The 12200-nt window shown below is 37.6% G+C and overlaps 1 protein-coding gene across 1 annotated transcript; it reads left to right on the forward strand.

The window, feature by feature from the left end:
- The first annotated feature begins 1127 nt into the window (after nucleotides 1–1127).
- On the forward strand, nucleotides 1128–7548 carry ARPC5 (actin related protein 2/3 complex subunit 5). The gene is made up of 4 exons (XM_026703265.2): nucleotides 1128–1393; nucleotides 3276–3348; nucleotides 4894–5070; nucleotides 6066–7548. Exons 1-4 carry the CDS (start codon nucleotides 1251–1253, stop codon nucleotides 6126–6128), a joined length of 456 nt encoding a protein of 151 aa, XP_026559050.1. The 5' UTR covers nucleotides 1128–1250; the 3' UTR covers nucleotides 6129–7548.
- Nucleotides 7549–12200: the final 4652 nt, after the last annotated feature.

A 12200-nucleotide genomic window follows, 5' to 3' on the forward strand; every position in this document is an offset into this window, starting at 1 on the left:
CATTGACTTTGCTTCTCAGAAGACAGCTAGGAAGGTCGCAATGGCAAACACATGATCCTGGGATGCTGCAACCATTGTAAATATGTTGGTTGCCAAGTGCCTGAATTCTGATCATGTGACATTGGGGATGCCGTGACGATCAGATGCGTAAGGACTAGTTGCAAGTCACCTTTTTCAGTGCCATTAAGTTCAAACGGCTGCTAAACCAATGATGCAAACTGAGGACTGTAGTGTTTTTTACTTGTATGACAGTATAACCCCTTTTAAAAATATTTAATATTTTAACTTTTGTGAGTCGTGGTGGGGCAGTGGTTAGAATGCAGTATTGCAAGCTACTTCTGCTGACTGCAATTTGGCAGATCGAATCCCACCAGGCTCAAGGTTGACTCAGCCTTCCATCCTTCCGAAGTCGGTAAAATGCTGACTCTATAAAACTGCTTGGGGCTGTAAAGCGGTATATAAATCTAAGTGATATTGCTTTGTAACCAGCATCTGTGAGAGAGGCAGCTGCATACATTTGACAAATAATGGGGGGCGGTACTATAAGGTAATTTCTTCCCTCCCATAGGATATACAACATGATAGGATGCTGTGAACTTCAGTCACTCAAGGAAGCTGTTTTCCTATCTAAAAAGTCTATTTTTATAGCAGGCCCTGTCGCTGGATCATCCGCTTCAATTTTCGTCATTAGTGGGATGGGGAGCTTTTTCCTCTTCGTTGACATTTCTTCAAGGACCGACAGGAACACCGTTCAGCTACAGTCCTACTCCATTTAACCACGGCGTACCTGAACCGCTCCTCCACTCAGCCCGTTTCTATGGAAACCGACCAACTTCTCCCCATCACACCACTGTAGGAAGACACGCTCGCCCATGACCCCCGCCCAAGAGTTCTGCGCATGAGCCACGGGAACCCTATCAGGGTGGGGTTGACACGGCTGCTCTGAAGGCGCGCCCAGTACTGTTCACCCAGAACCCAAAGCGGTACTGCGCGTGCGCAACAGCTACAATTAAAAAAAATCAGTAAACGAAACAAAAAAAATGGAGTAACCAATAAGGCGGCAAAAAAAAAAACACAACCCAACCCTCCTAAGTTGCGTTCTCCGCTTGCCGTACAAGGCGAGGAACGGCGCTGGCGGGCGTTGCGCAGGCGCGTTGCTGGCGTCCGCGGTTTCGCTACTTCCTTCTTCCGCTTTGGGTGGGAGCGTGCTGTGGGTGCCGCTTGTTTGCCGGACGGAGGTGGAGGCGGTGATGGCGAAGCACACGGTCTCCTCCGCGCGCTTCCGCCGCGTCGATGTGGACGAGTACGACGAGAACAAGTTCGTGGATGAGGAGGACGGCGGGGATGGGCAGGTGGGCCCGGACGAGGGCGAGGTGGACTCGTGCCTAAGACAATATCCTTCTGCTGCCTGGGCGGGCGGGCAGGCAGGGCACGTCATTCTCGGTGGGCTCTCCGCGAAAGATCACGGGCTGCGAGTGCAGATCCCCACAGCATTGGCAGTAGCGTCCTGGGTTTACGGCGACCACATCTGGCGACCCCAGGTGCACGACCTCTGGAGAGCAGCAAAGAAGCGCAGACATGGCTGGGTCTTTGCTGCACTCCAGGGACCCTCCGGATTTTTGCAGTCCGATTGAGATGGTCCCAATAGTGTCATTATGATCGTTGGGTGCTTCTTTTTTTTTAAGAGTTCCTTATCTATTTCGGTTTTATTCCTGAAATCCGAACTCTCAAAACGGACTTGAAAAGTTCGCTCAGTCCTTGCCTCGCCCTTGCAGTGTGAATGGGGCCGATGAATTAACAGAGCAAGGATCGCTGCTTGGAGCTTTTAATTTAGAGGCTACTTAAGAGTACACTGTTTTTACTTAGTAATTTAGGAATTAGTAATTTAGGATTAGTAACTTGGGAATTGCAAAATCTTTTGGATACTCTGCCTATTATTGGTCTGGAGATGCTGCGTCTGGGTTAGAGCAGTTCGTTATTTAACCCCAACTTCAATCGCCTGCAAATGTTTTGGTTCATCATCATAGGTTTTGCAAAAGAAAAGAAAGCTGTAATTAGAAAATCAAAAAAGCTGTTACTGTGTTTTAAATTACTACAGCCTCTAATTTTAACTACAGGTTTAGTGTAAATAAGGTTGCAGTAATTTAAATTAGATGTGGGTTGTTTCTAACATACTCCCAAGAAGTCCTGGAGTAAAGCAATTTTTGATTCTTTTTAAAATGAAAAATCATGCTGTTATTGGGAAGTATCATTTTTAAATAATGTTAATGTTTGTATAAACCTCTGTGTGGAATTTTGCTTTCCGCTTTCTGATAAGTTTCCCTACTGCTTGAGAAATAAATAATTGCTTGACATTAATTTTCAAATCTGATCTCAAATTGTTGAATTTGGATTTTTTCTTGGAGCTTACTATTGCACACATTTAATAGACTTAAGGTAATGAAATTAAGAGGAGTCTTGATTATAGTCCACCCGTTTCCTCTTCTCAGAAAAGGAAGTATATGGTTTCTGCAAGGGTTTTCTTTTTATAGAAACAGTTACATTTACAGTGCTTCTTAATACTATAAGAGATGTTACAAGTATATGTAGCAATAGAACTCCTTGGTATGTTATTTGAAAAGTATGTATTCTAGTATCGACATATTTCATTGTTTAATAACTGAGTTGCAGTTCTGTGGCATTTTGCTCGTTCAGATCTATGGATCTTGTTGCACTTCCAGTTAAAAACTGATAAGCCACCAAAATTTGTTTGACATCTCAGTAATATACTGTTTATTCATTATTCTGATACACTTGCCTAAATATGATGTTAAATTGATGCTACTTTTAGAATGGACAATAGAGCATTTTTCAAAGTATATCAACTTGCAATTTGAACAGAAAGCCACAAATTGACAAAAGAGCATTTGGCAAGCGGCTTTTCTATTAATTCCTGTCTCTTCTGTAGCATGAAATTTTTTAATAAATATAAGATAATTTGTTATATTTATCTTCTGCCTTTCCAATAAAGAAAAATGCAATTCATGATTGCCAACAAGTAATATTGGCTTGACTTTAATGTGAAATGATATTTTCTAGGAAATTAATATAATTTGTGCAGCAATTGAAACAGAATTTCTATTTTCTAAAAACCTCTTGTAATCACTCACCTCACATGGCTCTTACAGAAATTCCAGTTAATATGTCTGAAGCACTTCTAATACTTTAAATGTGATATATTATTAATAATAACATTGATTCTAAAGACTGGCAAGGTTCCCTTAACTGCTCTTCACAGGAAACATGATGGCAGCTTTACAGGCAGCTCTGAAGAATCCTCCAATTAATACAAAGAGTCAAGCTGTAAAGGTATGGTAACTGGATATTTTTTAAACTACAAAAATAGCCACTGGTTATTCTTCAGAATATTTTCATAAAGCATCCAAAGAAAACAGAGTTGACTTGTGGTTTTGCAGCCTTAATTTTAAGAAGAAAACCGAATAACAAGCAGGTTTAATGAGGCAGTCCTTGATTTAAAAGCACAATAGGAACTAGAAAATTGGCTGTTAAATAGTATGATCATTAAGTGAAGCATCACATGACCACAACCATTATATGACCTTTTACATTAATGAGATATGCAACCGTACCTTGAGGTTGCAGTCTTCCTTTTCCCCATTGACTTTGCTTGTTAGAAGCTGGCTGGGAAGGTTGGAAATTGCCATCATGGGATGCTCGCAACTGTTTTCTAAACGCACAATGGTTGCTGAATATGCAGATCACAGTTAAGTCACTATGGCAATTGTAAGTGTGAGGACCAGTTATAAGTCACTTTTTTGGCACCATTGTAACCTTAAATGGATGCTAAAGGTATGATTGTAAGTGGACCATCTGTACTAAGTAAGTCTATTTGAATCTGACTTAATGTAACATGACCATTAAAAAAATATTTTAGCATTAGCAGAAAACAGATACAGGTTCTCGTTTGTCTGTTTCTTAATTGTGTGTTGAGGTTCTCTATTTTTTATCTTTAAATATGTTTATTAAATTTAAATATAATTTAAATATTAAATAAAATAAATTTAAGTTTTAAATTTTGTATTCTTTAAGTTAATCTGATCTTGTTTTGCTTTATTTAAAAATACCTTCCAGCTTTGTGAGTTGATTTATGTGGAAGGATGGTAGTCTTGCTGATATAAATGACACTAATATGAATTGAATGTGTCATTTTCCTAGAATTACACATGTTGCTGATGTTGCTGACAATACCTACAGTGGAGATATGAACATTTTTAGCATTATAAATAATTTATAATAAAGCACATTAAAAATATAAGGGCCATAGTTAAGTGCAGTGAAGATATTACATAATAAATATATGCTTCCAGTTTGGAAATATAAATGATACTGCACTGTTAATTGCCAAGTAGGAAATAACTGCTTTCCCATTCTTGCTGCAAGAGCCATCTTAAGGAAGGAAGGGCCTTTCTGTCTGTATGCAATCTATGAACATGGGATTTCATACTGCAATCCTGTATGTACTTAGTGAAAGTCAATTAGATTATTGCAATGGTCTAATTTGGATTATGGTTCGATATACCATGGAATGCCTTTACAATATTTCTTTTTCTGCCAACCACACATCATAATCAGAAGTCTAGCTTTATATGTTCTTGAATGATTCCTAAATATTAGTTATTTCTGCATTAATAAGCCATATTTTTGCTTGCTGCTTGTTGAATATATTTGACATTTTAGGATAAACATTAATAGCATATCTTAATGGATTTCTGTGTTGGAGCTCAGTGTATCTTAATTTCAAATAAATGTGTACTAGTTTGTAATCTACATCTCCAGACAGAGTCAGTTTTGGCTCTTCGTGCCTTCTGTATGACTCTTTCTTTCTGTCTCCAGGATCGTGCAGAGAGCATTGTCCTGAAAGTGCTCATCTCTTTCAAAGCCAATGATATTGAAAAAGCTGTGCAATCTTTGGATAAAAATGGAGTTGATCTATTAATGAAATACATCTACAAAGGTTTTGAGAGTCCCTCTGACAACAGCAGTGCTGTCTTGCTGCAGTGGCATGAAAAGGTATGTTAACACTGACGACAGATTTCTTTACTCTTATCAATGAGCCGCCTAAATTACTTTCTTGAGTTGGTAAGTGTAATATACATTTTCAGCTTGTTCATATTCAGAAAGACTTATGCTCAACATTGGAAAATCAGATTTAGAATATGTGAGGTTGGAAATGAGGTTTTCATCTCATTGTTTGCTGTTTTGTTTCTAAGTTCACATGTTATATTCTGTTACTTTGGATTTCCCTAAAGCACACACACACACACACACACACACACACACACACACACACAAGTGATATGCAAAGGAAACAGCTGGAAAAGTCACATAGAAGAACAAGAAAAACTTGTGCCCAGAACTTCAAAAAGAAAATATGTGTAAAGGTTGAAGAGCTTTAAAAAAATAAAATTATACATAGGCTGGAAAATAATGTCCAATCAGGAACAGTCCTAGATTACCAGTGAAAAGAAATGTAAAATAATGTACATTTATTACAGATAATTAATTTTCAGCTTTTAGAAAATGAAGGAGAGGGAATTTAAGGAGAATGGAAATGCGTCCCCTGGTTGTTAAAAACTATCATATTCATTCGTAGGACATTAAGAATTATTTGAATAAAAGTGACGGGAACTATAATCTAAACAAAGTGAAATAAACTTTTTAATTAAGCCATTGAGCATTGAGCCATTGAGCAATTAAGCCAGCTGTGCTCTTTAAATATTGCTGGTATACCTCCAATTAGTAATTTATGCAGTGAACTAAGACCATGTACATTACAGCCAGAGATTTAGTTGCAAATATAAGCAAAGGGAACAAGATTCTGTCAGTGATTCCTACTGTAATACAAGCTGTTTGTGTAGCCATGTCTCCCACACACACACACATATGATACTATATTTCTTGTGTGAAATGCTTGTATTTCTAATTTTCTAAACCTCTTTGTATTAAAAATTTCATAAACTTCCATAATTAAATTTACTCTGTATGATGGTTTTTCTGTTTTGCAGGCTCTTGCTGCTGGAGGTGTAGGTTCCATTGTCCGCGTCTTAACTGCCAGGAAAACAGTTTAAGTCCAGCGAAAAATCCCCTTCTGCCATGGGTGTGGGAAATGCTGGGTATAAGACCAAAAAAAAACCCAAAACCAATTGCCATCACTGCCCTGTGGGTAGCATCTGTCTCTCTTGGCTTGCCTTTTTGCTTTTTCATAATTTGTGGCTTAATAGACATATCAAACTTTTTGTGAAATGTTGGATAAATGTAAAAAAAAATATGAAAAAACTGTTTTTAAGAAGATACCTAACAGAGGATTTTAATAACAAATGCAAATTTTTGCATTGGAGCTACATTTTCAAAAAAATCATGACAAGACACTGCCTTTTCCTCTTCAGATAGATGTTCTGAGCAGGGATTGACATTAATATTTTAAATTCCTTAGCTAGTCAGGCAGCATTCCATGTAGTCTGTCGCAGGTGGGATTGCTTTTTAAAATTGGAAAAGGGGGGAGAGATGCAGGACCTTGCATTTTTTAAAGTTAAACGCTAAAATGCCACCTGGCAAAGGTCCATGGAAAGATTTATGCATTGTTGTGTAAATGTTTTATGTAACAATTGAGTGCAACATTTGTAATGAATTCATTACAATCGCACGCTGTTAATTATTTAAGGAAAGGAACAGATCATTTGGGGGAATTCAGTTTAACAGTTGCCTCTGGTTAATGTAATATGTGTAAAGAAGGATTAGGACAAAATTACACACTGCATTTGACTGGGGCTGATGCCAAAGAATTTTTCTTTGGGGTGACATATTCCCTTAATTTCTAATTTCCAGTTACCTCTTGCAGTACTCTCTGATACTGTTTTCCTATGTACATAACTCATAAAATGTGCAATTAACGTAAAAATTAGTCATGATACCAGAATGTGGGACCACAGATTCTATACGTTATACTGGAGCAATGAGAGAAACATCACACAAGGATGCTAAGTTGGTATTGTCCCCCTAGCAATTTAATGTATAGTTTTATCTGAAAATGCAGACATTCCTTGATCAGTATTCAGGTACTGTGACCTAGAGGATCTTGAATTTTGCTCTTATGGGCATGTTCCAAGTTGTATTAAGTAAGATGATGTTGATCAGGGAGGAAAAAAAAATCACCTATAATACAGTAAGGCATGAATTTCCTAAAAGATGTAGAGCAGGGGTGTCAAACTCATGGCCTATGGGCCAGATGCATCACACGCTGGCCACGGTCACCCCCTTTTTAGCAAAGGCGGGGAAAGTCGTGATCCGTCACGTAACAACATGACACCTCGAGTTTGACACCCCTGATGTAGAGCATTCCCGAATGAAAGCAGTTTGAATGTGACTTTGGAGCAAAGCTCACTAGTATATTCCATTTACATTTAATGGAATTAGGAAGATTTTGCTCATTTTTATATCTGCTTTTTTTGTAAAAGGAAAAATAATAAAATGGTCACTGTTAAATATTAATCTCCAAAGTGTGGTTTTTATTGCCTGTTGCTAATGTATACTTACGAGAAAGAGAAATGGAGTAATGAAAAGAGTAGTAAGAGTCATGAAACACTAATAAGTGACAGGAATATGCAATAATCCATGTTCAGAGAGCAAAATATGATTCAGTTTGGGTTGTCCGTATCTGGCATTTATAAGGAACACCTTAACATGCATCCTTCCAGAGACTATGCAGGAGCTGCAGAGTCAGAAAATGCCAATGTTTTAAAATGTTCCTCACATATGCTTCGTGCCTGCTTACATACCCTGCAGATCAAATATTGCTGCTTGAATGCAGACTCCTGCAAAGCTCTATTCAATGAACTTTCAAGGAAAGACAATAAAAGTTTTGCAAAGTAAACCACAGAAAGAGAAGCTTTTCCTTGTGCAGATGTGAATTAAAAATCTGCCATTGCAGACAAGTCTAAGCACGTTGATCCAATGGGTGCTTGTCCAACTGTCCTCAGTAAAGTTTACATCCTATGTAACAAAGCAAGGACCTCCGTGGAATAGAATTCTATAAGCATATGAGCATTTTAATAGCTGCCATAGAAGGTAGTTTTCTCATAGCCGGTCACAAAGTCTTTGTACACCTATAGGGGTGTCTCACTTCTAGTTTATCTTTCTCCTTTTTCTGAGTAATTGATGCATTGAATTGAATTGAATATTTTATTGACACACAAAAATACTCTGTACATGCAAAGCAACAGAATAATCTGATAAAAGAGAGAATAAAGAAACACAAAAAAATACTACAGCCACACTACATGGGTTAACAGACTGAGAGAAGTGTTCAGCAGAGTGATAGCATAAGGGAAAAAAACTGTCCCGGTGTCTAGTTTTGCCATACAATGTCCTATAGCACCGTCCCAAGGGAAGGAGTTAAAACAGTTCATGTCCAAGATGTGAAGGTTCTGTGAATATTTTACTTGGCTCTCCTTACGACTCGCACAATGTACAGGTCTTCTATGGAAGGTAGGCTGGTTGCAATTGCTGTTTCTGCAGTCTTAGCTGTTGGGAGTCTGTACCTGTACCAAACTGGACAGTTATAGAAGTACAAATAGATTCAGTAATTCCTCTAAAACAGCTCCTGGGGCAATCTGAACTTCCTGCAGGAAGAACATTCTTTGTTGTACCTTTTGAATTATGGTTCTAACATTGAGCATCTATTTCAAGTCCTGGGAGATTATAGAATGCAAAAATGCTTAAATGCTGATACTGTGCTGTCGAATATAGTAAGAGGCAGTAAAATAGAAGGGCTCCTAAAATCCACTCTACAATTTTAAGCATGGTCAGATCCAGATCGTTACCGTATATATGTACCATAGGGCCAGTTTTTGTTTAACCTCCCATCTATATACAGACTCCTCAGTGTCTCAAATGAGACCTATAATCGTTATATTGTCTTGAGACTTCAGAACTTTAACTGAGGGTTCCCTTGAGGTGCAGTATCTAAAGAAAGAGGCTGCACCACTTAACTATTCTATATTTTCTAATAATGCATTTAAGGCATTTGTGGTTGTATTTTGGAAACTAAAAATGGATGCTGATGCTTTGCACTATGCTGGATTCCCATTAAAAAAATTAAATCAAATTGTTAAACAGAAGTAGAACACAGAGCCAGATAGGCATTAGTCAAAGTATCTGGAAGAATATTGATCCCCATGGGACTTCTGGTTTGGGCTTCTTTGGCAACAGACCGAAATCGCGATTGTCCACAGTTTTGATCCGTGCTCGCCACTGGAGTGCCCTGAGCCGCCCAGATTCGGAGCTGATGCCACCCTGTAGAGGTGGTGAAGAAGGAGGAGCCATCAGCGGGGTTGAGGAGAGCCGCATCTCTCCTCCTCAGCTGGCCATTACTCCCTTTCCCAAAGGTGGTTGCAGCGGTGGTCAGAAATGGCCACCTCAAAGAAGAACCCGACCGGACAAGATTGTGCAGGAGGAAGTTTAAAGGAGAAAGTTTGACTGGGTTGAATGGAGAACATCTATTTAAGGTATCTGGAACCTGAATTTTAAAGACTAATACTATTCCTAAAAAAGATTTTAAGCTGCGAAAGAGGGAAAGGAACAGAATTGGCTTTTTTTCCTCTAACATGGACAGTTTTAACTGACTTGGAACATTAAGAAGAGATTTGAATAAGAAATTGATACTTATCCACTTTGACAACAATAGGCTATTTCTAGCTGAAAATAAAGTGTCAAAGGGAAAGATTCTTGGATAATTTAAAAACTTTCTTTAAAAAAAGAAAGCAGCGGAGGGAAAAAAGGAAAAAAGAGGGTGGAATCTGGAAAATGGAGGAGACCACCTGGAGCTTAAAAAAAATTGATAGTGGAATTTTAACAAGGCTTGCAAAAAATAATTGTAGCTGAAACTTTGTTATAAGATAACAAAGCCTCTGGAAAGAGAAAGTGAGAAAAGAAGCAAGAAACAGTTTTGGATTATTGGATGATTCCTGGAACTTTGGATGGAGCATCCTAATGAAATAAAATAAAATCAATTGGGGGTTGTTTAAAATTTTTTTAAATGGCATCACTCCTTGAGTTAAAAATGAGACTTAAAGAACAAAAAGAAGAAGCACAAGATGGAAAAGGATTTTTTGGCTTCATATTTCAATTTTTAGACATGGAGATCTTGAACTATGAAAAACAACAAGAAACACTGGCAGAACAAGAAGGGCGGGACAACGAAGAAGCTATCTTTAATGACCAAGCAATTTTAAGCAGGGAAAGGAAGGGAAAGGGGGGAAAGGGAGCTAAAAACTTAAGCACTGAAGCAACAACAACAACAAAAGAGTAATTTGAAAAATAATCATAATATCAGGAAGAAGCAGAAGGGAGGATCACAGAAGGGAGAATCAGATAGAAAAGGGAATAAAAAGTGGGGGAAGGGACATCTGGTTTGAGCTTTGGCGTTTCTGTGAGGCTTCGATCCGTGCTTGCCTCTGGAGTGCCCCGAGCCAGCTGGTTTCGGGGCTAAGCCACCCCGTAGAGGTGGTGAAGAAGGGGGAGACTGCCTGCAGGGTTAAGGTGAGCCGCATCTCTCCTCCCCAGCTGGCCATTACTACCTTTCCTGAAGGCGGTTGTAGCAGTGGTCAGAAATGGCCACCACAAAGAAGAACTCGACTGCAAAAGAATGTGCAGGAGGAAGATGAGAAAGTTTTGGTTGACCGGGTCAAACAGCAAAAGCAACAAATAAGGTACCCTGGAATTGAAACTATTAAAAAAAAAAACCAATAACATTGTTCCCTAAGAAGATTTTTAAGCTGCGAAGGAGAGAGAAAAGGGAAAAGATTTGGGGTTTTTTTTTCTCCTTTTCCTATACTGACAGCTAAGAGACTTAAGCAAGAAATTGGAAAAATAACCACTTTGACATTAATAGGCATTTAATGCTGAAAATAAAAAGTCAAAGGGATAATAAAGATTTCTGGATAATCAAAAGCTTTTGAAAACAGGAAAGAAGAGAAAAAGAATAAAAGGGCAAGATCTGGAAGGGAGGAGACTGCCTGGAATTAAAATGAATTTACAGCAAAATCTCAACAAGACTTCCAAAAGATACATTTTAACTGAAATATTGCAACAAAAACCCGAGAAAGAGAAAGTGGGAAAAGAAATAAGAAGAAATAACTTGGAACTATTTGGATTACTTGATGATTTCTGGATTTTTGGTTATTGTATTTGAATGACTAAAATCAATTGGGTGGTTGTTTAAAACTGTTTAAAATGGCTCCACTTTTAGAAGAACTGAAAATGGAACTTAAAAAGTACAAAGAAGATGCACAAGAAAGGAGAGGTTCTTTTGGCTTTGTATTTCAGAGTTTACAAATGGAGATTTGGAATTATGAGAAACAACAAGAAATGCCTGCAGAACAAGAAGATTGCGACAAGTAATCTGAGATGGGGGGAAAAAGGAAAGGGGGGAAAGAGAATGGAAAGTTTAAGATTGGTTAAAAAACGACTCCAAAAAAATAGAGTGAAAAATAAGTATAAAATCAGAAAGCAACAGAAGAGGGAAGTGCAGAAGAGAGAATTAGGAGTAGAGAGACAAGGGGGTAAAAAGGGAAGGGAGAAGAAGAGGGTGGAAGAAAGAAAGGAAAAGAAGTTATAAAGGACAGAAACAAAATATAGAGAAACGGCCTATTTAGAGATAATGGGTGAACATTTGATGGAAAAGGGGATTCTGCAAAGGTACATAAAATAGTATTGTTATATTAGAAACAATTTTAGAAAATACGAAACAATGTATGATTAAAATGTTTGATAAAATAGCTATTGTAATTCAGTGGAATGCTTGTCAATAAATAAATGTAACAAAATGAATATTTAATGATTTACAAAACATGTGAAGAGAAATAAGGGAAAAATTAATTATGGAGATTATATGTGTCTTTAAGGAAGTATGATATTTAATTGAAAAGAAGTCTTAAAGATGTTAAGATTTTAATGATTATTAATGATAGAACTGAATTGGAATGGAATGAAGGTTTATAATTACATATATTTATAATCTTTTTTTAAAAAGAATATAGTGTGTATTATAAAAATGTACCAAGCAGAATTCGATTGGAAGTTATGTATTATGTATTATATTGACTGTCATAACCTTAAGGTATATACTGAAGTTTAAATAAGAG

Source organism: Pseudonaja textilis, chromosome 3 (genome assembly GCF_049901715.1).
Source record: "Pseudonaja textilis isolate UNSWEBS1 chromosome 3, rPseTex1.2, whole genome shotgun sequence".
Classification (NCBI taxonomy): Eukaryota; Metazoa; Chordata; class Lepidosauria; order Squamata; family Elapidae; genus Pseudonaja; species Pseudonaja textilis.